Source organism: Hyperolius riggenbachi, chromosome 6 (genome assembly GCF_040937935.1).
Source record: "Hyperolius riggenbachi isolate aHypRig1 chromosome 6, aHypRig1.pri, whole genome shotgun sequence".
In the NCBI taxonomy this organism is placed as follows: Eukaryota; Metazoa; Chordata; class Amphibia; order Anura; family Hyperoliidae; genus Hyperolius; species Hyperolius riggenbachi.
In genome coordinates, this window is record NC_090651.1 from 319,498,938 (window position 1) to 319,526,386 (window position 27,449).

The 27,449-nt window shown below is 44.0% G+C and overlaps 1 protein-coding gene and 1 long non-coding RNA gene across 3 annotated transcripts in view; one reads left to right on the forward strand and one right to left on the reverse strand.

The window, feature by feature from the left end:
• The window catches only part of LOC137521717 (uncharacterized), a 108,226-nt gene extending 88,710 nt beyond the window's left edge, over positions 1-19,516 (forward strand). Inside the window, exon 3 of the long non-coding RNA XR_011022184.1 lies at positions 18,525-19,516. This is a non-coding gene — a long non-coding RNA (uncharacterized lncRNA). The remainder of the gene's footprint in view (positions 1-18,524) is intronic.
• Positions 1-27,449, reverse strand: part of LOC137521716 (tetraspanin-4-like) — a 181,149-nt gene that overhangs the window by 15,286 nt on the left and 138,414 nt on the right. For both annotated transcript variants that reach the window (XM_068241373.1, XM_068241372.1), the window contains one exon: positions 17,705-17,833. In XM_068241373.1, coding sequence (XP_068097474.1) covers positions 17,705-17,833 — 129 coding nt within the window. The remainder of the gene's footprint in view (positions 1-17,704; positions 17,834-27,449) is intronic.

Genomic DNA, 27,449 nt, shown 5'->3' on the forward strand with positions numbered 1-27,449 from the left:
GCCTGCTCCCTCACATATCCCTGTTGATCCAGAGGAAGGCGAAAAAACCCTTACACGGCATGGTCCAATTAGCCCCTAAAGGGAAAAATTCCTTCCCGACTCCAGATGGCAATCAGATAAAATCCCTGGATCAACATCATTAGGCATTACCTAGTAATTGTAGCCATGGATGTCTTTCAACGCAAGGAAAGCATCTAAGCCCCCTTTAAATGCAGGTATAGAGTTTGCCATAACGACTTCCTGTGGCAATGCATTCCACATCTTAATCACTCTTACTGTAAAGAACCCTTTCCTAAATAAATGGCTAAAACGTTTTTCCTCCATGCGCAGATCATGTCCTCTAGTCCTTTGAGAAGGCCTAGGGACAAAAAGCTCATCCGCCAAGGTATTATATTGCCCTCTGATGTATTTATACATGTTAATTAGATCCCCTCTAAGGCGTCTTTTCTCTAGACTAAATAAACCCAGTTTATCTAACCTTTCTTGATAAGTGAGACCTTCCATCCCACGCATCAATTTTGTTGCTCGTCTCTGCACCTGCTCTAAAACTGCAATATCTTTTTTGTAATGTGGTGCCCAGAACTGAATTCCATATTCCAGATGTGGCCTTACTAGAGAGTTAAACAGGGGCAATATTATGCTAGCATCTCGAGTTTTTATTTCCCTTTTAATGCATCCCAAAATTTTGTTAGCTTTAGCTGCAGCTGCTTGGCATTGAGTACGATTATTTAACTTGTTGTCAATGAGTACTCCTAAGTCCTTCTCCAAGTTTGATGTCCCCAACTGTATCCCATTTATTTTGTATGGTGCTAGACCATTAGTACGTCCAAAATGCATGACCTTACATTTGTCAACATTGAATTTCATCTGCCATGTATGTGCCCATATAGCCATCCTATCCAGATCCTGTTGCAATATGACACTATCTTCCTGAGAGTTAATGATTCTGCACAATTTTGTATCATCTGCAAAAATAGCAACATTGCTCACTACTGCATCTACTAGGTCATTAATAAATAAATTGAAGAGCACTGGACCCAGAACAGACCCCTGTGGGACCCCACTGCTAACAGTCTCCCATTTTGAGTATGATCCATTGACCACAACTCTTTGTTTTCTGTCCATTAGCCAGTTCCCTATCCATGAACACAGACTCTTCCCCAGTCCTTGCATCCTCAACTTTTGCACCAGACTTTTGTGGGGAACAGTGTCGAAGGCCTTTGCAAAGTCCAAGTATATCACATCTACAGCATTCCCAATATCCATATTAGCATTCACTACCTCATAAAAGCTGAGCATGTTAGTCAAACAGGACCTGTCTTTAGTAAACCCATGTTGATGCTGAGAAATAAGATTATTTTCTACTATGAAGTCATGTATAGTATCTCTTAGTAACCCCTCAAATAGTTTGCATACAACTGATGTTAAACTTACAGGTCTATAATTTCCTGGATCAGATTTTTTGCCCTTCTTAAATAATGGGAAAACGTGGGCTGTACGCCAATCCACTGGGACTCTGCCAGTTGCAAGAGAGTCACAAAAGATAAGATAAAGGGGTTTATCTATAACTGAACTTAATTCCCTTAGGACCCGAGGATGCATGCCATCCGGGCCAGGTGCCTTGTCTATTTTTAATTTATTTAGTCTTGCCTTCACTTCTTCCTGCGTTAAGTATTTAATATTACAGTTAGAAGATTGAGACTCTTCCGCCTCTGTAGTTTGCAACAGTGCTGTTTCTTTTGTGAAGTGTACAGCGCTGCGATCTATGGCAGCGCTGTACTGGAGACAGCTATGTGACACGGCTGCCCCCTGGGAGGCTCAGGAGCGATCGGCTGTCATGGCTGATGCCTATGACAGCCGATCGGTGTGTGATTGGTTGGCGGGGGGAGGGAGGGAAAAAAATATTTTAAAAAGGCAAATTTATTTAAAAAAGCAACAACAAATAAATGAATAAATAAACAAACAATGCAACAGCAATCAGAGCCCACTAACAGAAAGCTCTATTGGTGGGCAGAAAAGGGGGGGGAATCACTTGTGTGCTGAGTTGTACGACCCTGCAGCAAGCTCTTACAGCTGCAGTGGCCTAAATTGTAAAAAAAAACTGCCTGGTCACTAGGGGGGTATACGCCTATGGTCCTGCAGTGGTTAAAATACATAAATATAAAATGTACATTTCTCTCAGAGTAAAATGCACTATAAATTACATTTTTTCCTATGTCATTGTCACTTACAGTAAGAAGAGCAAATCTAAAAGGTTTTGGATCAGTCCATCTCCTCATGGGGGATTCACAGTTATTTCTTTATTTACAAAAGCACTTACTGAACGGCAGTTGCTTAGTCCAATCACCAAAATAGTGTGCAAGCAGGTAGGGGGGTGGCCAGCATCTTCGTATCGATCCTGTCCAGAGAGTGCTTTTGTGAAGGATAAAAACTAATGCTGAGAATTCCCTATGAGGAGATAGATTAGTCCAAAATCTGTCAGATCTGTTACCTTTTTACCTACCTACTGTAGTAAAAAATAATTTATAGTGCATTAAACTCTGGGAGAAATCTACATTTTATATGTATGTATTTTACATATTTTTTGTGATAGTGTTCCTTTAAGCATAACCCCCTTGCTTCCCAGGATACAGGGGAATGTAGTACATGAGGTAAATAATTACACCTTGGTGGTCACTGTGGCCTCAGTGAATAGGGTGAGAGGCAGAGCTGGAACACATTTATAAGCAGGAATCGGGACACTGCCGGGGAGACTGCGTGGGAGAGAAAGCCACAATAATCAGCAGCAGTCTGTACAGACGTGGGCAGCAAATAAGTGAACAGAGGGTGGGCTGCACACTTCCCAGCATCCCTCCCTGCTCACACAGCCACAATCCATGTCTCTCGCTCTTCCCGTGTGCACTCAGCCTGGCCCGATCTATAACGCTGCCAGCTCCTGGCTCTACAACCATCTCTGGGCAATCCTGCACCAATTAGCTCGTCCAAATGCTTTTGTTTGGAAGGGCTGAGAAATAAAAAATAATTAGGCTGGCAGAATATTCAAAAGAAATATATTTGCAGCTTGGCTTGCGAATCCTGTTTTGTTTCCAGTGTTTGTTTGGAGGGCTTATCAGAAAAACGTCAAACATTTGTAGCTGCTGTGGATATTCTGTATGTTCACCTGAATATCTTTTATAGGAATTCAACGGTGTTTGCAATATGTAGCATATTAGACAATGATGTCATACAATCAGTGCTGTATCATCCACAAGGCAAGCCTAGGCAGTTGCCTAGGGCCTGGAGAAATTCCAGGGCCTGGTGGATGCTGGCCCCCACCAAGTCTTACTAAAAAAAAAAACCAAGTGATCATCAGTGGTGGGCAAAAACTGCTATGCGACCTAGGGCCCTGTTTCATCTTAACGTGGACCTTAACTCTTGCACAGGACGCAATGAAAACATAACAGAAATGCACCCTGTATGTATTTAACCTCTTGAGGACAGCAGTGTTATAGTCCCCTAAAGACCAGGCCATTTTTTGCTAAATGGGCCACTGCAGCTTTAAGGCCTAGTTCCAGGGCCGCACAACACAGCACACAAGTGATCCCCCCCCTTTTCTCCCCACCAACAGAGCTTTCTGTTGGTGAGGTCTGATCGCTCCCCCAGTATTTTGTTTTTTTTTTAATATAAATATTACAGCGCTGCCTTAGATCGCAGTGCTTAGATCGCCGCTGGGAGACGGGGATTGCCACTGGGAGAGATTGCGCATCGGCGCGTGCAATCTCCTGCAAACCACTGCTCCAGGACCTTATGCCAATCGGCGTTAGGTGGTCCTGGGGCTGCCGCCGCCACACCCATCAGCGGGACACGGTCGGCAAGTGGTTCAAGAGTTTAGCTTGTGCAATTCCCCCTCATTTGTGTTTAATCACTACTTGTAGTTTGATCTCCCCCTGTGTCACATGGCTGCCTATGGCAGATAAGAAGATAAGCCCATTTGAAAGCACAGGCTGTAAACAATATGTCTGCTTCCATGAATCAGGAAGTAGAAACAGTGCAGATTTATTGTAGGATTTGTATCAGCTGTAACTAATAAATGTTTTTTTGTTTACAGGTTATTATGCTGTTGTGTATCTTTTAAAGCAGAGAGGATGTTCTGAGTTCAGGTCCACTTTAATCCCTTTCTGCATTCAATGCTGACGTATCACCTTTAGCCAGTGTTGTTATTGTGGCAGACTAAGGTGGCCATACATCAGGCGACTTGGCAGACGATCTACCATCCGATTCGATTATTATAATCGGATGAATATCGGTGCTGCCAAGTGCATGCACGGTCTACAATGCAACCAATTTCAGGCCAAAATTGGAATTGGTCGCATTAATCGGACGGACATTCTGCAAGATGTAGGGCCGACTTGCTCGATGGTGTAAGCGGCGGTAACAGCGAGCGATCTCGGACGAGCAATCGACGCAACGCTGTCCCGCCTAATGTGTAATATTCCCCCCGGTGCAAGCTAAACATTACCTGTCCGTGGACGCCGCCTGTCCTCCACTGGCCCCCGAGCGCACTCCTTGCTTCATACACGTGCCCCACGGGATTGCAGAAGGGTGCGTGTGTGACATCTCATTACACATTAGGGGGGCATTGAGGCGGCAGATGCCCTTTTAAACAATACCAGTTGCCTGGCAGCCCTCCTTGTCTATTTAGCTGCAGTAGTGTCTGATTACACATCTGAAACAAACTAATCCAGTCAGACTTTAGTCAGAAATAGCTGCTCTGCATGCTTGTTCAGTGTCTACGCTTAAAGAGACTCTGTACCAAAATTTTCATCCTTATTTCTTCTATCCTATAAGTTTCTATACCTGTTCTAATGTGATTTGTCTTACTGCAGGCTTTCCTAGTTGCACAGTGGCTGTATTATCTCTGTTATATGATCTAATTTTCTCTCCGTCGGCTCTGTCGGGCTGAGACAGTCAGGCTGGAATGTGCTGTGCTGCTTGTGATTGGATAGAAGCTAGAAACACCTTCTCCAGGCCCCCTGCACATTCTGTATGACTCACACACTGAGCTACTCTCAGCCTCTGACTTGCTATGTCTTTTGTTTGTAAACACTGCCTAAAACTGGCAATTACAAGCCAGGATTGCAGCAGGGAGTGGCAGAAACAGCACAAAGGGGCCCAGGAGAACATAATGAATAGAATGGTATGCTTTTTATTGTAAGAATTTTAGAGTACAGATTCTCTTTAACCACTTCAGCCTACAGCTTCGAAAATCTTATGCATCCGAGCAATGTTCACCTCCCATTCATTCACTAATAACTTTATCGCTACTTATCAAAATTAATTGATATATATCTCGTTTTTTCCGCCACTAATTAGGCTTTCTTTAGGTGGTACATTTTGCTAAGAGCCACTTTACTGTAAATACATTTTAACAGGAAGATTAAGATAGAAATGGAAAAAAATCATTATTTCTCAGTTTTTGGCCATTATAGTTTAAAATTAATACATGCTACAGTAATTAAAACCCATGCATTTTATGTGCCCATTTGTCCCGCTTATTACACCATTTAAATTACGTCCCTATCACAATTTATGGCGCCGATATTTTATTTAGAAATAAAGGTGCATTTTTTCAATTTGCGTCCATCACTATTTACAAGCTTATAATTTTAAAAAATGTAATAAGATACTCTCTTGACATGTATATTTAAAAAGTTCAGACCCTTAGGTAACTATTTATGTAGTTTTTTTTTTTTTTAATTGTAATTTTTTTTATTTTTTTTTAATACAAAAATGTATTTGGGTAATTTTAGTTTGGGAGGTAAATAGCCAATTTTAGATGTAATATAATGTATTTTTTATTCAATACAGGTATGTGGGTGCAGTTTACTATTTGGCCACAAGATGGCCACATTCAAAAAATTCCTGGATGCGAACAATGTCGCATCTAGGAACTAAAATGAAGAGAAGAAGTTTCCTGGGGGCAGAAATACCACGCTCTCTGATGAGAAAGCGTCGGTATTTCTGCCGGGGACTTAGATCGGTGAATGGGAATTATATTCCCATTCACTGATCGGGGGGGGCAGCGGGAGGCAGCGGGAGCGCGCGCGGGCGCGCACCACACGGCTGCAGCACCACTGCCTATCTGGACGGATATATGCGTCCAGATATGGCGAAGTGGTTAAAGTATTACAGACAGAGGATCAGCAGGACAGCCTGGCAATGTGCACTGTTTAAAAATAAATAAATACAGTGGTGTGAAAAACTATTTGCCCCCTTCCTGATTTCTTATTCTTTTGCATGTTTGTCACACTTAAATGTTTCTGCTCATCAAAATCCGTTAACTATTAGTCAAAGATAACATAATTGAACACAAAATGCAGTTTTAAATGATGGTTTTTATTATTTAGTGAGAAAAAAAACTCCAAATCTACATGGCCCTGTGTGAAAAAGTGATTGCCCCCCCTTGTTAAAAAATAACTTAAATGTGGTTTATCACACCTGAGTTCAATTTCTGTAGTCACCCCCAGGGCTGATTACTGCCACACCTGTTTCAATCAAGAAATCACTTAAATAGGAGCTATCTGACAAAGAGAAGTAGACCAAAAGCACCTCAAAAGCTAGACATCATGCCAAGATCCAAAGAAATTTAGGAACAAATGAGAACAAAAGTACTGTAATTGAGATCTATCAGTCTGGTAAAGGTTATAAAGCCATACGAACCACAGTGAGAGCCATTATCCACAAATGGCAAAAACATGGAACAGTAATGAACCTTCCCAGGAGTGACCAGCCGACCAAAATTACCCCAAGAGAGCAGAGAAAACTCATCAGAGAGGCCACAAAACACCCCAAGACAACATCTAAAGAACTGCAGGCCTCACTTGCCTCAATTAAGGTCAGTGTTCTCGACTCCACCATAAGAAAGAGACTGGGCAAAAATGGCCTGCATGGCAGATATCCAAGGTGCAAACCACTTTTAAGCAAAAAGAACATTAAGGCTCGTCTCAATTTTGCTAAAAAAACATCTCAATGATTGCCAAGACTTTTGGGAAAATACCTTGTGGACCGACGAGACAAAAGTTGAACTTTTTGGAAGGTGCGTGTCCCGTTACATCTGGCGTAGAAGTAACGCAGCATTTCAGCAAAAGAACATCATACCAACAGTAAAATATGGTGGTGGTAGTGTGATGGTCTGGGGTTGTTTTGCTGCTTCAGGACCTGGAAGGCTTGCTGTGATAGATGGAACCATGAATTCTACTGTCTACCAAAAAATCCTGAAGGAGAATGTCCGGCCATCTGTTCGTCAACTCAAGCTGAAGCGATCTTGGGTGCTACAGCAGGACAATGACCCAAAACACACCAGCAAATCCACCTCTGAATGGCTGAAGAAAAACAAAATGAAGACTTTGGAGTGGCCTAGTCAAAGCCCTGACCTGAATCCTATTGAGATGTTGTGGCATGACCTTAAAAAGGTGGTTCATGCTAGAAAACCCTCAAATAAAGCTGAATTACAACAATTCTGCAAAGATGAGTGGGCCAAAATTCCTCCAGAGTGCTGTAAAAGACTCGTTGCAAGTTATCGCAAACGCTTGATTGCAGTTATTGCTGCTAAGGGTGGCCCAACCAGTTATTAGGTTCAGGGTGAAATTTCTTTTTCACACAGGGCCATGTAGGTTTTGAGTTTTTTTTCTCATTAAATAATAAAAACCATCATTTAAAACTGCATTTTCTGTTCACTTATGTTATCTTTGATTAATAGTTAACGTTTGTTGATGAGCAGAAACATTTAAGTGTGACAAACATGCAAAAGAATAAGAAATCAGGAAGGGGGCAAATAGTTTTTCACACCACTGAATGTCAGCCTCCATATCCATCTCACTTCAGCTTTTATTTCAGGATTTCTGTCTTAAAAAGACTGTAAAATATAGCTGAGGGGGTGGCAAAAGCCCCAAGTGCAGGACAAGGCTCACTAACTGCATGACAGACAGCCTTGTTTTCACACACTGACAGGAAGTAAGCAAATAATGCAATAGAATCTCTCTGACAAAAGACAGAGAATAGCGCTGAGCAAATAATCTGCACTCTGAGCACGCAGACCGGTATTTATCAGCAGGAACATTTGGAAATTCCCTCAGGTGTGAGAAAGGAGAGTCAATCCATAGACAAAAGCGCAGTCAAATAGAGAATGGTTGCAGGCCTTAATTGCTCCTCTCACTGTCACATTGGCTCCTGGCTGTGCAGCCTATCAATGTGTCTGATGCACAATTTACAGATGGAGACCAGTCAACACTTGCTAAAGGAACAAGATACTTATAGAGCTGCCTATTCCGGCTGACTAACAAACAGCAGCTCTTCTTATACAAATAACACATGGTTTACATTTGTTTTAAAATTTCCGCTCATGCAGGAATTTTACCCAACAGTTCTCACTGACCCAACTCCACATAAAACTGATACTGCTGCTTTGCCTCGTGGCTTAGGGCAGTTCACACTGGCAATTAAAGAGGTTCTCTGGCCAGGGTTGAAAATAAAAACAGACACTTACCTGAGGCTTCTACCGACCCACTGTAGCAGTAATGTCCCACACCGTCCTCCAACGATCCGCCATTCCCCGCCACTGGCCCCCTAACGCGGCATCCCATCTGACTGCGGCTGCACCTGCGCAGTAAACTCCCGATGACGCGAACAGGAGCGCGCATTATTCGTCTTGTTAGACGAATAATTGCCTGGTGCCGGCATGGGGGAATGGGTGATCGGAGAAGGACAACGCAGGACAGGACAGCTACAGGGGCTGATAGAAGCCGCAGGTAAGTGTCAGATTTTATTTTCAATCCCCCCCCCCCCCTCCCCCTCGAGAGAACCCCTTTAAGTGGATAACGGATCCATGAAAACTGATCTGATTACCGGTCGATCTGATCCGTTTTCACTCCGTTGCCACTCAGCTGCTTCCATTCCCCACATCCTCCCCAGACCACCATCACCAAAGTGGATTTTGTTGGCTACAACAGTCCGTATCTCCACTAGTGTGAAGAAATGTTCCATTTTCTAATTGCCCCCAATGCAGGGCTTCGGATTCCGTTTCCATTTCGCTGGGCTCAGCGACCCAGATAAACTGATCCAGCAGCAAACTTGCGGTCTGTTCAGCGGAGCGTGCAGAACGGATCTGTTCTAACAGACCAATGTGAATGGATACATAGGTTAACATTGGATCGGTTCGCATCCGTTAGGACAGTGTGTACCGGGCCTAACAGATTTTACACAGAAATTTCCCTTTTGTTGGAAGCATAGAGTAAAATAGCACTGGCCCCGCCCAGTTGTATTTGGACACATACCCGAGCATCTGGAAGGAACACTGCCTTACACATGGAATGCCAGCTGCTAGTGGAGATGAGCCCTAAAGAGGAACTGTAGTGAAAATAACATATTGCATAACTCTTTGCCATTAGTCTGGCTACAGATATTGCAAGTATTAGTAGCAAACACTAATTCAGCTTACAGAAACAATACTAGGAGGCGCCCAATACAGGTGAAACTCGAAAAATCTGAATATTGTGCAAAAGTCCATTTATTTCAGTAATTCAACTTAAAAGGTGAAACTTATACATGAAATAGGCTCCTTACATGCAAAGCGAGATATTTCAAGCTTATATTTGGTATAATTGTAATGATTATGGCTTACAGCTTAACCCCAAATCAAAATCTCAGACCATTAGAATATTGTGAAAAGGTTCAATATTCTCGGCTCAAAGTGTCAGACTCTAATCAGCTAATTCATCCAAAACACCTGCAAATGGTTCCTGTTTCATATATTAGCTTCACCTTTTAATTTGAATGACTGAAATAACGATATTCTAATTTTTCTAGTTTAACTCTTACCTCCAATATAGCAACCAAAAAAGGGACCATTTATTTGCCTTCTTAAAACAGAAGGAAATTACAATTACAGTATTCAGGTTGGAGTGAGCATCTGAGGTGTCCCACAATGCATTCCTGCTGAATATACAAATTGTGCCTTTATTTGGATTATTTAATTGTTTTATTGATTACACAAATCAATTTGGAGTATTGTTAATACAAGTGTATATTTTGAAGGCAAATCAGTTGGGCTCAGGACTGGATTTCTTAAAAGGCCGTTAAGACCCAGGCCTTGGGCGGCTGCAGCTCGAAGGAGCACCTGAACATTAAAGAGGGCGTATGAAAGAGGACGGTAAAAATGAAGCGCAACCCATGAAAAAGGGAAACGGATGCACAAGGGAGGGCCTGCATTGCATGGATGATACGCAAGGAAGAGGGGGCTGCACATGGGACGGGTGCTGCTGCACACAGAAGGGAAGCCACAACATACTTGGTCTAGGGCAGCATGGGCAAACTTGGCCCTCTAGCTGTTAAGGAACTACAAGTCCCACAATGCATTGCAGGAGTCTTACAGCCACAGTCATGACTCATAAAGGCAAATGCATTGTGGGACTTGTAGTTCCTTAACAGCTGAAGGGTCAAGTTTGCCCATGCCTGGTCTAGGGACATAAAAGCTACAAATCTGGCTTTTGTAGGGCTATAGTGTGGTCTATACCTGCTCCTGTGGATATAGTGTTTCTTGAAACAGGAAAAAGACAAGTGAGGATGCACACCTCAAATTTAAACGTTATGAGTTCAATAGTAATCAGTTAAAATGATTCTGGGTGCTGCATCATAAATAACAATGAACCATATAAATATACAATGAGATACGCACACCATGCAATTTTGGTTGCAAAAAGGGAGTATATTGTACAAAAGATATAACACGGACTACACAATCAGTCAGATGGACTATACAATCAAAATCGTGTGTAAAATACAATATAGTGTACATAAATACAGCAATGTCCACATTTGAATACAAACATATGGGAAGATAGTTCAACACAGCGTGGCGGGTTTTGCCCCTTTACCACGCTGTGTTGAACTATCTGATAATCCTCATACCATTTGTGTTTCATTACCCCAGGAACTTTTTACATGCTATGTGCCCACAAATGGATATTTTATTCAGATTGCCCATATACGCTGCACCTCTATAGATATAGAGGTTAAGATTTTCTCCTGATCTCCGCATATGTTTGTTTTCAAATGTGGACATTGCTGTATTTATGTACCTGTACACTATATTGTATTTTACACACAATTTTGATTGTATAGTCCATCTGACTGATTGTGTAGCCCGTGTTATATCTTTTGTACAATATACTCCCTTTTTTCAACCAAAATTACATGGTGTGCGTATCTCATTGTATATATATAGTGTTTCTTGAACCCAGCACACAGCAATCCTTTCACCTAGGACATTTTATATTACTGTACATGGAATAGGGGCTGGCTGCTGTGTATATGTGTGTGGTTGGTGGTTAGGGGATGCAGCACACAGAGGTCAAGGAGCTATGCATAGAAGATGATGGCTGGGGCGGGATATTAGGGTGACGCAGCACACAGAGGTCAAGTTGCTATGGAGGATGATGGCTGGGGGGAACTTGGTGATTAGGGGGACGCAGCACACAGAGGTCAAGGTGCTATGCATGGAAGATGATGGCGGGGGGAGGACTTAGTGGTTAGGGGGATGCAGCACACAGAGGGCAAGGTGCTATGCATGGAAGATGATGGCGGGGGGAGGACTTAGTGGTTAGGGGGATGCAGCACACAGAGGGCAAGGTGCTATGCATGGAAGATGATGGCGGGGGGAGGACTTAGTGGTTAGGGGGATGCAGCACACAGAGGGCAAGGTGCTATGCATGGAAGATGATGGTGGGGGGAGGACTTAGTGGTTATGGGGACGCAGCACACAGAGGTTACATTGCTATGAATGGAGGATAACGGCTGGGGGGAGGAGCTTGGTGGTTAGAGGGCTGCAGCACAAAGAGATCTCGTTGCTACGCATGGACGGATGATGCCTGCAGTACATAGTGGTTTTATTTACAAATGGAAGAAGGTCATCACAAACCAACTGTCCAGGACTTGGATTTGTAGGATCTCCTGCGGTCTCAGTAAATCAACCCCACAGTCCTTATTGAGACATGTATCCTATTATCTTCTGATGCTATAAAACACTAACAGCCCTCTGCTATTCATTTCCTACCGCTGCAGCTCATGTGTTTGTTTCTGTGCTAGGAATGATAGATCACACCTACGGAGAACTAGAGTATGCACAGGCCAATATGCATGGTCCATTCTTCACCAGAATCCTGCTGCGCTGCTCCTTATAAAATATGGATGATAAAATGTAAATTTAATCTCTCTTATTTCCTGTTCCCGAAAGGTCAAAGCCTGCCGCGCTGCGAGATTCATGGCTAATTGCTACGGCCGCAGTCTGCCCAGGAGCACAAATCTCCCCGCGCCTGCATGCTGCCTGCTGTGTTAGTGTAAAAGATTAATAGGTGGATTCAGGCCGATCCAGAAGTAACACAAGCCTGAGGGATGATCTATGAGCCTCCGCACACGTCAACAGTCAGGGGAGATAAATACCTTCACCTAGGATGAGTCTGGCTTCAAGGAATACATCTGGGGAATGTCACTGTCATTCTCACCAAGATGCCAAAGATTCAGGAAAAATGTCCAGAGGATGTCAGGAGCACGAGGGCTTCATTAGAAGAGACCAGTTAGCGGATGTGATTTCCTTAAAAACGCTTAGCAGAAAAGATAATGGCGCTATGCAAATATACAAGAATAATAATACCATATATACTTGACTAGGGGGAGGCCGGGGGAGGATACTGGGCTGCAGAAAAGGGGTGCATAATTCCTGCACTTGGTGGCCTGGAGGAGGAGTTATTGGCTGGAATTAGGGACAGGAGCGGTTAATGGCTGCAATACTGTATGCAGTGCAGTCATTAACCCCTCCTGGTCCTCAAGTACAGCTGTTAATTCTTCCTGGTCCCCAAGTGCAGCCATTAACTTTGCTGGGTAGACTTATTATTCAGTCAATAAAAATTCCAGCTTAGGAAGGTCAAATATTGGAGTCGACTTATACACAAGGTTGACTTCTATTCGAGAACATATGGTAATTTCCAGTTGCCAGTGCAACATTGCTGAATTGCATCTGAAGGCGGCTCCAACTGGTAACTGCTTGCACGCTTCAAAACATTCAACCATTAAATGTATCTTGAAGTCAGGGGTCGAGTCCTGCATGAACGCGGGTGAACGGCGTCCACCCACTTTTTCTTCAGCGTGGACGCCGTTCACCCTGGCTTGTGTGGAAGGGAGCAGCGCAGAGAAGGCGAGCTATGGGGACAGCGGTGAAGGGCGGACATCTCCCCCCCCCTTCCCTCAACTTCGCGCTCCCCTTCCTGCCTCTCCCCTCCAGTGTTTTGAAATGTCGGGCCCGGCGGCTAAAGTGGGCGGAGACTTTCCACCTTCTTCCAGCCGCAAGGGACACTCCGCTCTGTGTGCGGCTAGAAGATCAGACTAGCCGCACACAGAGCGGAGCGTCCCTTGCGACTGGAACACGGTAAGTCTCCGCCCACTTTAGCCGCCGGGCCCGACATTTCAAAACACCGGAGGGGAGAGGCAGGAAGGGGAGCATGAAGGTGAGGGAAGGGGGGGAGATGTCCGCCCTTCCCCGCTCTCCCATAGCTCTCCTTCTCTGCGCTGCTCCCCTCCTGCTGGGGGCACACCTGGCTACCTTGGCACATATACTCCTGCCTACATATACTGGGCACATATACCCCTGCCTACATATACTGGGGACATATACCCCTGCCTACATATACTGGGGACATATACCCCTGGCTACATATACTGGGCACATATACCCCTGGCTACATATACTGGTGACATATACCCCTGCCTTCATATACTGGGGACATATACCCCTGGCTACATATACTGGGCACATATACCCCTGGCTACATATACTGGGCACATATACCCCTGGCTACATATACTGGGCACATATACCCCTGGCTACATATACTGGGCACATATACCCCTGACTACATATACTGGGCACATATACCCCTGCCTACATATACTGGGGACATATACCCCTGCCTACATATACTGGGCACATATACCCCTGCCTACATATACTGGGCCATATACCCCTGCCTACATATACTGGGGACATATACCCCTGCCTATATATACTGGGCACATATCCCACTGGCTATATATACTGGGCACATATCCCACTGGCTATATATACTGGGCACATATCCCACTGGCTATATATATACTGGGCACATATACCCCTGCCTATATATACTGGGCACATATACCCCTGGCTATATATACTGGGCACATATACCCCTGGCTATATATACTGGGCACATATACCCCTGGCTACATATACTGGGCACATATACCTCTAGCTACATATACTGGGCACATATACCCCTGGCTACATATACTGGGCACATATACCCCTGCCTACATATACTGGGGACATAAACCCCTGCCTACATATACTGGGGACATATACCCCTGGCTACATATACTGGGCACATATACCCCTGGCTACATATACTGGGCACATATACCCCTGCCTTCATATACTGGGGACATATACCCCTGACTACATATACTGGGCACATATACCCCTAGCTACATATACTGGGCACATATACCCCTGGCTACATATACTGGGCACATATACCCCTGGCTACATATACTGGGCACATATACCCCCTGCCTACATATATTAGGCACATATACCCCTGACTACATATACTGGGCACATATACCCCTGCCTACATATACTGGGGACATATACCCCTGCCTACATATACTGGGGACATATACCCCTGCCTACATATACTGGGCACATATACCCCTGCCTACATATACTGGGGACATATACCCCTGCCTACATATACTGGGCACCTATCCCACTGGCTACATATACTGGGCACATATACCTCTGCCTATATATACTGGGCACATATCCCACTGGCTATATATACTGGGCACATATCCCACTGGCTTTATATACTGGGCACATATCCCACTGGCTATATATATACTGGGCACATATACCCCTGCCTATATATACTGGGCACATATACCCCTGGCTATATATACTGGGCACATATACCCCTGGCTACATATACTGGGCACATATACCTCTAGCTACATATACTGGGCACATATACCCCTGGCTACATATACTAGGCAACTATACTTCTGGCTACATATACTGGGGACTACTATACTCATGGCTACTTATACTGTGGACACCTATAGACCTGGCTACCTGGGGGTACCTATTTTGGGGGAACTCCTGTCAGATTATCTGCATTTTTGTGGAACCGCTGTTATGTATTTTGGGGAACTGCTGCCAGATTATGTGTATGTTAGGGGAACGGCTGCTGCCAGATTACGTGTATTTTGGGGAACTGCTGCCAGATTGTGTATGTTTGGGGGACCTTACTGCCAGATTATAGGTCCTTTGGGTGTTACGTGTATTTTGGGTGATCCGCTGCCAGGTTTCGCGTATTTTGGGGAACTTCTTCCAAATGATGTGTATGTTGGTGGAACTGCTGCTGCCACATTGTCTATTTTGGGGGAACCACTTCCATATTATCTGTATTTTGGAGGAACTTCTACCAGATTATGTGTCTTTTTGGTGAAATGCTGTCAGATTACATCTATTTTTGGGGGATACACTACGGCAAAGCTCAAACTTCCTCGGCAGACCTTTTACATCACTGCTAAGGTCGTGTATATTTGGCCCCACCCATGACCACGCCCATGGTGTGCTTGACCACGCCCATTTTTTGATGCGACGCGCAGGGGTTCTCCGAGTGAGTTCACTCACTTCTTTTCCCAGGACTAGACCCCTGCTTGAAGTGATATGAGGCATACTAAATGTATACGTGCAGACCCAATCCTACATGGAGCGGGATGTGTTCCTTTTTTTTATCACTGTAAGGGTTAAGAATCCAGGGCTCTAAATGACCTACCTGAATTACTGTGTGGAGGCACCCAAAATATATGAAATAACTAAACACAAGTTAAAAGGAGAGGTTATGTTGTCTTACCTTTCTCTAAGATATACACCAGGCATACTGTATATGCTGGAATATTTACATTGTATTGCAATACAAGGACAATGCGTTTCGCCAGTCAAACCCACTTCTTCAGGTGAATAATGATAAATGCCAACAGCTGGGGTCTGTTAGGCTCGAGGGCCTCTACAGGACAATAGATATAACAATAAGGACTATAGATATGATGAAAAGAACACAGGGACACCGAGAGCCCGATATAGTGTAGTATGTATGGATACAAGGGAGGAGTAATGAAAGGTAAGTATAGAATACTCACAAACCAGGGTAACCTCACAGGCAGCCACTGTAACGGCAGGTAGGGAGATTAAACCTGTCCCCACTCATGAATAAAAAGTCGCTCTCTGTAGATAGGAAGAAACTTATAACGTTTTCCGCCCTTCCACCAGCGTGGATAGACAATCGATGTAAGTGAACAGAGGTGCCAAAAGAGTAAAACAATAGGATGAAAGGTTTAAAACATGAAAGTGGCAAAGGTGGATATCAAGCCGCTTCCAAAGGACACTCAGAAACAGGTGTGTTTTAAGCTATAACACAAAAAGAAATTTATTTATACACACCACAGTTTCACAATGCATTTCGTACGCGTGAGCCCACTTCTTTAGGCAATTCAGATGGGAGTATATAGCAGTAATGGGCCAGGTCTAGGCACAGAGGCACTACATGCAGACCTGGACCATTACTGCTGTATACTCCCCCATTGAATTGCTTGAAGAAGTGGGCTCACGCCCGCGAAACGCGTTGTGAAACTGTGGAGTGTATAAATACATTTCTTTTTGTGTTATACCTTAAAACACACCTGTTTCTGAATGTCCTTTGGAGTGGCTTGATATCTACCTCTGCCACGTCCATGTTTTAAACCTTTTATCCTATTGTTTTCCTCTTTTGGCGCCTCTGTTCACTTGCATCGATTATAGACATGATGGTTTAACTCATCAGTTTATGTTAACTTTAGGTCTAACCAAGTGGCTCCAGTGATCATATGAAATGTAGGAACAAAATACAATTTATATGCATGGATAATTACATGATGCTGAGACTCTAGGTGCACAAACACTACTCAATATTTTTAATAGATTAGATATTAGATTCAATGAAAATGCTGAAATCTAAAAAAAACAAAAAAGAAGGACCTCTCAATGTTCAATCATTTTATTTATTGAATGTTGATCAGTCCATCAGCTTTGCCCATTATTTACACCTCTGTAAAACAAAAGAACCATCCTGAAGCAGAAACCTTCAGTCTTGTTACAAACAACAGAATCTAGCACAGGGGTCTCAAACTCGCGGCCCGCGGGCCATTTGCGGCCCTCGATACAATATTTTGTGGCCCTCGCCGGCAAAAGCTTCCTTATAGTTCGCTTCAGTGCTCCCAAGTAATCCGCCGCATCCCCGCCGCTAAACGGCCGCAGAGCCCCCAAATCGCCCGGGGGGAAATCCGCCGGCATTTCCTGGAAGGGGCAGAGCTTTCAGCCTTAGCTCTGCCCCTCCTGACGTCAATCGCCGCCTCTCCCCGCCCCTCTCTGTGAAGGAAGAGTGAGAGGGGCGGGCAGAGGCGGCGATGCGCCGCGATTGTAAAATTCCTTATGTGGCCCAGCCTCATCCTGACTTTTCCTCCTGCGGCCCTCAGGTAAATTGAGTTTGAGACCCCTGATCTAGCATATAAATGTAAGTAAATATAAGCTGCTGACCTCCTGCCACCAAGTGCTGGGGTTGCTCTGGCAGGTGGCGCTGTGTTCCATGCAGCAGGAATGTGGCACGATGGTGGTGTTCCTCACTTCCAGCCAGTCTGTTTTATTCTTTACTCCACAGCAGCGGAACTGAAAGACAAAACACAGCGATTTGTTAGCTGCAGGGCTGTGGAGTCGGTACAAAAATCTTCCGACTCCTCAGTTTATGAAACCACCGACTCCGACTCCAGGTACCCAAAATGGCTCCTACTCTGACTCCTCGATTACGACTCCTTAGTGTAATACTTACCAGGGGTGTGGATTTTGTACAAAAATCATCCAACACCGACTCCTCAGTTTATGAAATCACCGACTCCGACTCCGGGTACCCAAAATTGCTCCGACGCCTTGACTCCGACTCCCCAGCCCTGGCTAGCTGCAACATTAACTTAAAGTTTATCTGAAATGACTCTAAGAAAAAAAAATATACATACCTGGGGCTTCCTCCAGTCCCTTCAGGCTAAGGGGTCTCCCACTTTCCTCCTCCGCCGCCTAGATCCGCCGGTAGATGCCCTGTTATCTCGGCCAGTCAGCACATGCATAGTACGCCCCCGACTTGCTGAGATAGCGGGGCATCTACTGGAGGATCCAGGAGGTGGAAGAGGACGGCGAGGGAACGATTTGCCTTAAGGGGGCACTTTAAAGTAAATCCGAAGCAAAAATAAACTTATGAGAAAATGAATTGTATGTGTAGTACGGATAAGGAATAGAACATTAGAAGCAAAGAAAAAGTCTCATGTTTATTTTCAGTTATATAGTTTTATTTATAATATTTCATCAGGCTATCACAGTTGCAGTTTAGAATCCACCCTTCAGAGAACAGGACTGAATTCGACCAAGTCGACTATCCTCACAAGTTTACCTCAGGCAGCAAAAGCATAGAACTGGTTCTGCTGTCACCCTTTGGTTTGTTGAAAGCTGCTGTACACTTTTGTGAGTCACAATTTATTGGTCAATGTTTCATTTTTATTGTCTACCAGTGCTGTATTATGTACCAGTATTTGTATGTACCCATGTGATGATGCCATTGTATAAATCATTAGGAATAATAATGTATTTGGCAGTGACAGCATTCTATGTTTCTGTCCTCACAGGGTCACTTTTATTAAAGTTTCAGTAACCCACAACATCCAATCAGCAGGCATGCTTAAGTTTGCAGAAATACACAGAATAGATTGCTCAGCCCATCTAATGTATATGACAGATATCAATACTAAGTGCAATTCAAAAATACAGAAAACGTATTTAAGTCCACATGTACCAAGAAAAAAAAGCTTTATTCTTTAGGCTTACATGTTTTGGACCTGCCTGGCCCCTAATAATATGTACGGATGCGTCTGTTTTCTGTAAAGCATGTTCCAATGCTCTGACTGTCAGATAAAGAATGAAATCTAATGGGTTGCTGTGGAGTAAGTGAGCCATAAACAGCTAAATGTTTTAAGACAATGTCATATCTAAATCAACTTGTTTATTGCTTCTCGGTGATGAATTGGTTGCAGACCAAACCTTCATGGATGAGCAGTTAATCAATAAATGGCATACTTAAAGGTTCAGAACATCTTGTGCTTCCCTAATGAAAAAAGATCAGGAGGTAGCATTGGGAAAAATTGCCAGGTCAGCTCCTGAAGCTGCAGAGTACAGCATAGTATAGTGCAGTTCATTTTACACATTGCTTTCCAGCCTATTATACTTAAAGCAAACCTGAACTGAGGACGAACTCCAGAGATAATTAATTTTATGTGCAGTACCAATGGTAAATAAATTATCCCTGGTGTCTCATTTTCTTGTTTTCATTGTAAGGGGTGACATTTTGACTCTGAATTGTGCAGAGCAGCCATATCAGTGTACAGTGAAAGCTGGTTCATTCAGCTCCCAATAAAAAGAGTTTTTGAGCTTTTCACCACTGTTATCGAGATTGCTTGGCCAGCCAGGTAAAAGTGTAATGTCTTCTATTTACTTTTCAGGAGTCAAGGCTGCATTCCACTGCGGTTCAACAGTCTAATTTGCATCCAAAAGCACTGACTTTTAACACTTGTGACATTATTTAATCAGGCCACTCCCAGGATCGCTTACACTGCTATAAAATAACAGTAGTGGATAATAGTGTATTATATTGCTCTCCACTGTAAAAGCGGTATTTTATACCTTCTCAAAAACTGTAGGTTGCTCCTCTAATTTTTTTTGCAGCTATTCTTCTCATTCCCTAAGCAGAGCTGCACAGTCCAAACCACACTGCTTTAGCTGAGATGAACTCTGACATAGGAACTGGCTCTGGTGCTGTATTCAAAAGTCAAGTCTCAGCCAGACCTTTCTATGACTTTCTAGCTGGGCAAGGACAATTTCAGGGGAACCCAATATGATAAAACACTTAAAAACAGTTTGCGAAAGGAGAGGTAGCAGTGGTCTTATCTCTCCTGTAGAAAGAGACCAGCAATAACTGGATGTATACGTTTTATTAAGCACTAAAAGGACAATGGCTATCATTCATAAACTTACTGGCGGTAAGGAGAACCCGTGCGGGAGAATACCGCCGTCGGTAGTTTAGCCTTCTGGGTGGTTATTCATAAAAATTGTGCCTGGTGCGATAGCAGTGTGGAGGTTTTCTGGACAATGGTGTCGGTAGGCGGGCGGTAGGCATGCGGAAACAGAAAAGCTGCCCGATTCCCTCTGTGCGCTGCTCTCTCTTCTGCTGCTTGGGAGGTCCGTCCCATTCACTTACAAATACTCCGCAAGCTTCCCGCTACATCCAGGGGATCAGTAATCCCCGTCCGCATACCGCTATGCGGTAATGTTTATGAATGAACATTTTGCTACTTTTTCTGGATAACTGCATATCAACACCGCACAAGGCGGTAAGTTATCACTCTGCACGGGAATGTCATCTCCGCATGCGGAAAGAGCCTTTATGAATTGACATTTTGCAATGTGGAAATGCTTTATGAATGATAGCCAATGCGTTTTGTGGAACCTCATCCGCTTCCTCAGGTCTATATAACAACAGTGCCTGTGAACTTGAGCCAATAGCAGTGAGGGTCTCTATGTCTACTTTCCTTCAGACACATTGCATCATGGAAGCTTTCATTTTACAGCTTTTTTGAGGCCATGAAGGGAGGCGGCAGTAGATAAATCTGGGAAACTGCCCACACACTTTACTCTGCAAGCGAAGCGTTCAGCTTTAATTTATCAAGAGGTTATGCTTTGCACAATTTCTTTTCAAAAAAGGCACTTTTTCAGTATTCTCTATAGACTTTATATGGCCGCCACTAACTCTGCAATTTATTCTGTCATAAAACGGCCAGCATGGAAAATAGAGCTGTGGAAGGGCAGCGATGCGTTTCAGAGCGTGTCCTCGGCTCAGTACAGCGGTACTGCGCCATAAAACCTTTATAAATAAAATCTGCCTCGGTTCTGTGCCGATGTTCTACATGCCACGTCTCCTCTGATTACCGACAATGCTGCGGGCTATTATATATCACAGGCTGGTTCACAGGGGAGAATTAGCAGGTTCTGGGGATTTATTAAAGGGGACCTGAACTCTTGCACAGTACAGTAGGAAAACCGAGAACTCCACCCCGTATGTATTTAGAGAGTTTAGCCTGTCTAATTTCCCCTCATTTGTGACTAATCACAAGTTGTAATTTGATCTCTCATCTGTGTCAGCTCAGGAATCTCATCTGAAATGGCAGAGCAGCTGATTTGTAAACACAGGATGTTAACAATATGTCTGCTTCCATGAAAGCAGGAAGTAGACACACTATACACACTGTAGATGTATTGCAGGATTTGTATCAGCAGTAACAAAGAAATGTTTTTCTTTAAAGTAAATGGGAACTGCTTGTTAAAATAAGCAGATACTTACCTAAGGAGAGGGAAGGCTCTGGGACCTAATGTGCCTTCCCTCTCCTCTCCCAGTGCAGTCGGTGCAGCGCTGTCCCCGGGAACAGTATTTGACTAAATTGGTCAAATACTGCTCCTTCCACCAGGTGAAGGTGACTTTGGAAAATCTTCAGGAGCCTGAGTGCTCCTGAAGACGGGCCGCTCCACATTGCGCACGTGCGAGCGCCCTCTAGTGCACACTCGCATGCACAGTGTGGAGCCGTCCGTCTTTGGAGTACTCGGCTCCCAAAGATTTCCAAAGTCCCTCGCGGCGGAGGATTTAAACAGGGGAGCCAGCGCTGCACCGAGGGCACCGGGAGAGGGAAGCTCATTAGGACCCAGAGCCTTCCCTCTCCTTAGGTAAGTATCTGCTTTCTTTTTTTAAAAAACAAGTCCAATTTACGTTAAAGGTTATTATTCTGTTGCTTATCTTTTAGAGCAGAGAGGAAGTTCTGAGTTCAGGTCTGGTTTAAGCACCAATGCAGTGACAGGAGGGTGCTGTGACTAATGGATGGGGCAGTATATGTCCTCCTCTCTACTACATATACAATTAATTTTTTTGTATATTTTGGGGATGTGGGAGGAAACCGGAGTGCCCGAAGGAAACCCACACAGCCACAGGGAGAACATACCAACTCCTTGTAGATGGTGCCCTGGCTGCGATTCAAATCAAGGACCCAGCACTGGAAGGTGAGAGTGCTATTCACTATTCCACCTTGCAGCCCTTTTCTATTGTATTTCTCTTCCTATACTGTGCTTCCTGTTTCCAGTCCTGTATTCCTTCCTCTTCCAGTGATTGCTGTTGTACACAGCAGACTCACCATAGGTTGTCAGTCTTTATATTGTACTTGACGCACTGAATGTAGGTGTCAAAGCAAGGTATTGAGTAAGCTGAGCTTTCTCTCCCTACCCCAAGCAGATCATGGGAGGGCAACATAAGATCCTTGCAATTCCCCATAGGAATCCATTTCTAGTACCGGTAATTGTCCTCTTCTTCATTTTGGTACTAAGCTACACAACTGGTAAACTTGCAAGAAAAATCATTCTGTTGCATGTCAACATGGGCACTGCCTGCTGGTGCAATTTATTGCCCGAGCAACCTAAAGTTCCCAGATAGTGGATTCTTTGCTTTACAGGGTTGTCACGTAATTTTATTTCTGGTCCATATCCAAAGCAACCAGGCCTCCACAGGCAGCACATGTAATCCTGTCCTTTAGACAGTTCCTCTTCTGTGCCAATAGTTACAACACCAGAGCTGTCAGCACTCTGCAGTATATTGTTGGCAAAAGCTGATAATCCGTCTGTCCACCTTATCCAGGTCCTAATACCCTCCCAACACTGCATACCATTCTCCCTCTATGTCCTAGCAACCCCCCAAATCCAACACAAACCTCTCCACCTCAACATAACATACCATTCCACCTCTATGACCTAGCAACCCATCAAATCTAAGGCAAACCTGTCTACCTCAACATAACATACCATTCTCCCTCTATGTCCTAGCAACCCCCCAAATCCAACACAAACCTCTCCACCTCAACATAACATACCATTCCACCTCTATGACCTAGCAACCCATCAAATCTAAGGCAAACCTGTCTACCTCAACATAACATACCATTCTCTATCTATGCCCTAGCAACCCCCCAACACTGCATTCCATTCTCCCTCTATGTCCTAGCAATCCCCCAAATCCAACACAAACCTCTCCACCTCAACATAACATACCATTCCACCTCTATGACCTAGCAACCCCCCAAATCAAAGGCAAACTTGCCTACCTCAATGTAAAATACCCTCCCATCCCATGCCCTAGCAACCACCCAAATTCAAGGTAAACCTGTCTACCTCAACATAACATACCATTCTCACTCTAAGTCTTGGCAACCCCTCAAGTCAAAGACAAACCTCTCCACCTCAATGTAAAATAACATCCCCACCCCATGACTTAGCAACCCCCCAAATCAAAGGCAAACCTGTCTACCTCAACATAACATACCATTCTCCCCCTATGCCCTAGCAACCCCCAAATACAAGGTAAACCTGTCTAGCTCAACATAACATACCATACATAACATACCATTCTCACATGTCCTAGCAGCCAGGGCTGAGGAATCAGTACAAAAATCCTCCGACTCCTCAGGTTAGTATTCCACCGACTCCGACTCCTCAACTCCTCTAATTTGCATACTACAATCTTGTTGATTGAAAGTATGTAACATAAAATAAATCTCTTAACTGCCAACACTTAGGAATTTTAAAAGACAAGTGAACTGAGATCGATATGGTGCTGCCATATGTATTCCCTTTTAAACAATACCAGTTACCTGGCTATCCAGCTGATCTTCTGCTTCTAATACTTTTAGTCATATACTTAAAGAGGAACTCCAGTGAAAATAATGTAGTAAAAAAAGTGCTTCATGTTTTACCATAATTATGTATAAATGATTTAGTCAGTGTTTGCTCATTGTAAAATCTTTCCTCTCCCAGATTCACATTCTGACATTTATTACATGGTGACATTGTTACTGTGGGCAGGTTATTTAGCTGTTTCTAGCTGCTCTGTCTGTTAGAGACAGCTAATAACAGCTATTTCCTGTCTCTGAACATTGTTACATTGTGGCAGTTTGCCAGCAGTACCGCGGTATTCAGAGCCTCTTGTGGGAGGGGTTTCAGCACAAAATCAGTCACACAGCGCCCCCTGATGGTCTGTTTGTGAAAATCATTGTCTTTCTCATGTAAAATGGGGTATCAGCTACTGATTGGGAAAAAGTTCAATTCTTGGTTGGAGTTTCTCTTTAAACCTCGTTCACATCACACGCACTTCCGTGCGAATTTGGAAGCGCGTATGACGTGGAAACATGCAAAAATGGCAGAAGGGTATAGACAGCCCTCTGCTGTTCACATCAAATGCGCTGCGCAGCAGTACGGTGCGCTATGATGCGCCACTTAGTTATCACTTTTGCCTTATGACATGGTGCTTCATTGTGCTGGAGAATGCATTGTTCTTCGCCAAAGTGTTGTTGGATTGTTGGAAGAAGTTGCTGTTGGAGGGTGTTTTGGTAGCATTCTTTATTCATGGCTGTGTTTTTGGGCAAAATTGTAAGTGAGCCCACTCCCTTGGATGAGAAGCAACCCCACACATAAATGGTCTCAGGATGCTTTACTGTTGGCATGACACAGGACTGATGGTAGCGCTCACCTTTTCTTCTCCTGACAAGCCTTTTTCCAGATGCCGCAAACAATCGAAAGGGGCTTCGTCGGAGAATATGACTTTGCCCCAGTCCTCAGCAGTCCATTCACCATACTTTCTGCAGAAGATCAATCTGTCCCTGATTTTTTTTTGGGGGAGAGAAGTGGCTTCTTTGCAGCCCTTCTTGACACAAGGCCATCTTCCAAAAGTCATCACTTCACTGTGCATGTAGATGCGCTCACACCTCCCTGCTGCCATTCCTGAGCAACCTCTGCACTGGTTGCACTCCGATCCCTCAGCTGAATCCTCTTTAGGAGACAATCCTGCGCTTGCTGGACTTTCTTAGGTGCCATGAAGACTTCTTAACAAGAATTTAACCTCTTTCCTTGATGTTCTTGATCCTATAAATTGTAGATTTAGGTGCAGCTTAGTAGCCACAATATCCTTGCTTTTGAAGCCTTTTTTATGCAATGCAATGATGGTTGCATGCGTTTCTTTGCTGGTCACCATGGTTAACAACGGAAGATCAATGATTTCAAGCATCACCCCCCTTTTAACATGTCAAGTCTGACATTCTAACCCAATCAGCCAGACATAATAATCTCCAGCCTTGTGCTCGTCAACATTCTCACCTGAGTTAATAAGACGATTACTGAAATGATCTCAGCAGGTCCTTTAATGACAGCAATAAAATGCAGTGGAAAGGTTTTTTTTGGGATTCAGTTAATTTTCATGGCGAAGAAGGACTATGCAATTCATCTAAACACTCTTCATAACATTCTGGAATATATGCAAATTGCTATTATAAAAACTTAAGCGACAACTTTTCTAATTTCCAATATTTTTGACAGTCTCAAAACTTTTGGCCAGGACTGCATGTCCTAGCGACCCTCCAAATTAAAGGCAAACCTATTCACCTCAATGTAAAATACCATTCTCCCTCGATATCCTAGCAACCCCCCATAGCCAAGACAAACCTGTCTACCTCAACATAACATACCATTCTCACTCTATGCCCTAGCAACGCCCCAAATCCAAGACACACCTATCTACCTCAACATAACATACCGTCCTCCCTCTATGTCCTAGCAACCCCCCAAATCCAAGACAAACCTGTCTACCTCAACATAACATTCCATTCCCTATCTATGCCCTAGCAACCCCCCAAATCCAAGATAAACCTCTGCACCTCAACATAAAATACCATTCTCCCTCCATGTCCTAGCAACCCTCCAAATCCAAGGCAAACCTGTCTACCTCAAGATAACATACCATTATCCTTCTATGTCCAAGCAACCCCCCAAATCCAAGATAAACCTCTGCATCTCAACATAAATACCATTCCACCTCTATATCCTAGCAACCGAATCAAAGAAAAACAACACCAGCGATTTTGGCGCCGCCATAGGCTGTAATAGCAATTAAGGCTAAAGTGACGCTCAGACAGTAATTTGGGCATAGTCAAAAGACGGGAGCCTAAATTACTATAAAAGCTTTGTAATTTGGCCACCAGCAATAGCTGGAAGCTGAATTACATCTTACCCCGGAGTTCATGGGGGCTTGGCTCTAAAACATACTGTAGCAGTAGTAGTACTACAGACAAATCGCTGCACACAGCGCCATTTCAGATACCAGAACACATTTATTTTCAAGCCATGAACGCTGGTTAAATTTACTTTGTGGTGTCCCTATGCACAGGAGTTTTTCACTTAATTCACGTGCCTCAGAGCTACACGGTCTGCTGGCAGTAATAATATAAATACTCTGAACATTAGTTTTACAGATTTTCGTATCCTTTTACATCGCAGCACTTTTCATAGGAAACAGATTCATTTGGGATTTCTAAACTGATTGACGTGGGACTGAAGTTCTCTTAGACAAGACACAACACTGTGATCTGCAGAGTGTGAGGAGATACGATTTTTAGAATGTTGCCTAGCAACACAGAGAAGCTGCATTAGGGGAGCATAATGTTGCTTAGCAACATTGAGAAGCTTGGAGATTATATCTAAACCTAGTATAAATGTACTAGATTGATGTCTGCCAAACAACACACAACTCATTGCATCATATGCAGAGGCGTAGCTAGGGTTTTCAGCGCCCGGGGACAAAGACTATTAATGCGCCCCCTAAGGTGAAGGGTCGTGACCAAATGTGGGCGTGGTTATGGGTGCTCCACATTTGGTCACGCCCCTTCAAATGTACATGGAGGTTAGCAGGCTCACGCTCACCCACCCTCCCTCAGTATGTACCTTCCAGCATGTTCCAAGACAAATTCAGCAATCATGAGCCCCCCCCCCCCCCCCCATCAAGACAAATTCCGCAATCATGAGTAAACATGAGGCCCCCAACATGACCAACTCAGCAATCATGAGGCCCCCAACAAGACAAATTTAGCAATCCTGAGGCCCCCAACAAGACAAATTCAGCAATCATGAGGCCCCTAACAAGACAAATTCAGCAATCATGAGGCCCCTAACAAGACAAATTCAGCGATCTTGAGGCCCCCAACAAATCATGAGGCCCCCAACAAGACAAATTCAGTAACCATGAGGCCCCCAACAAGACAAATTCAGCAGTCATGAGGCACATAAATAGACAGCATTTCACATAAATAGGCAGAATGCCCCCTTAATA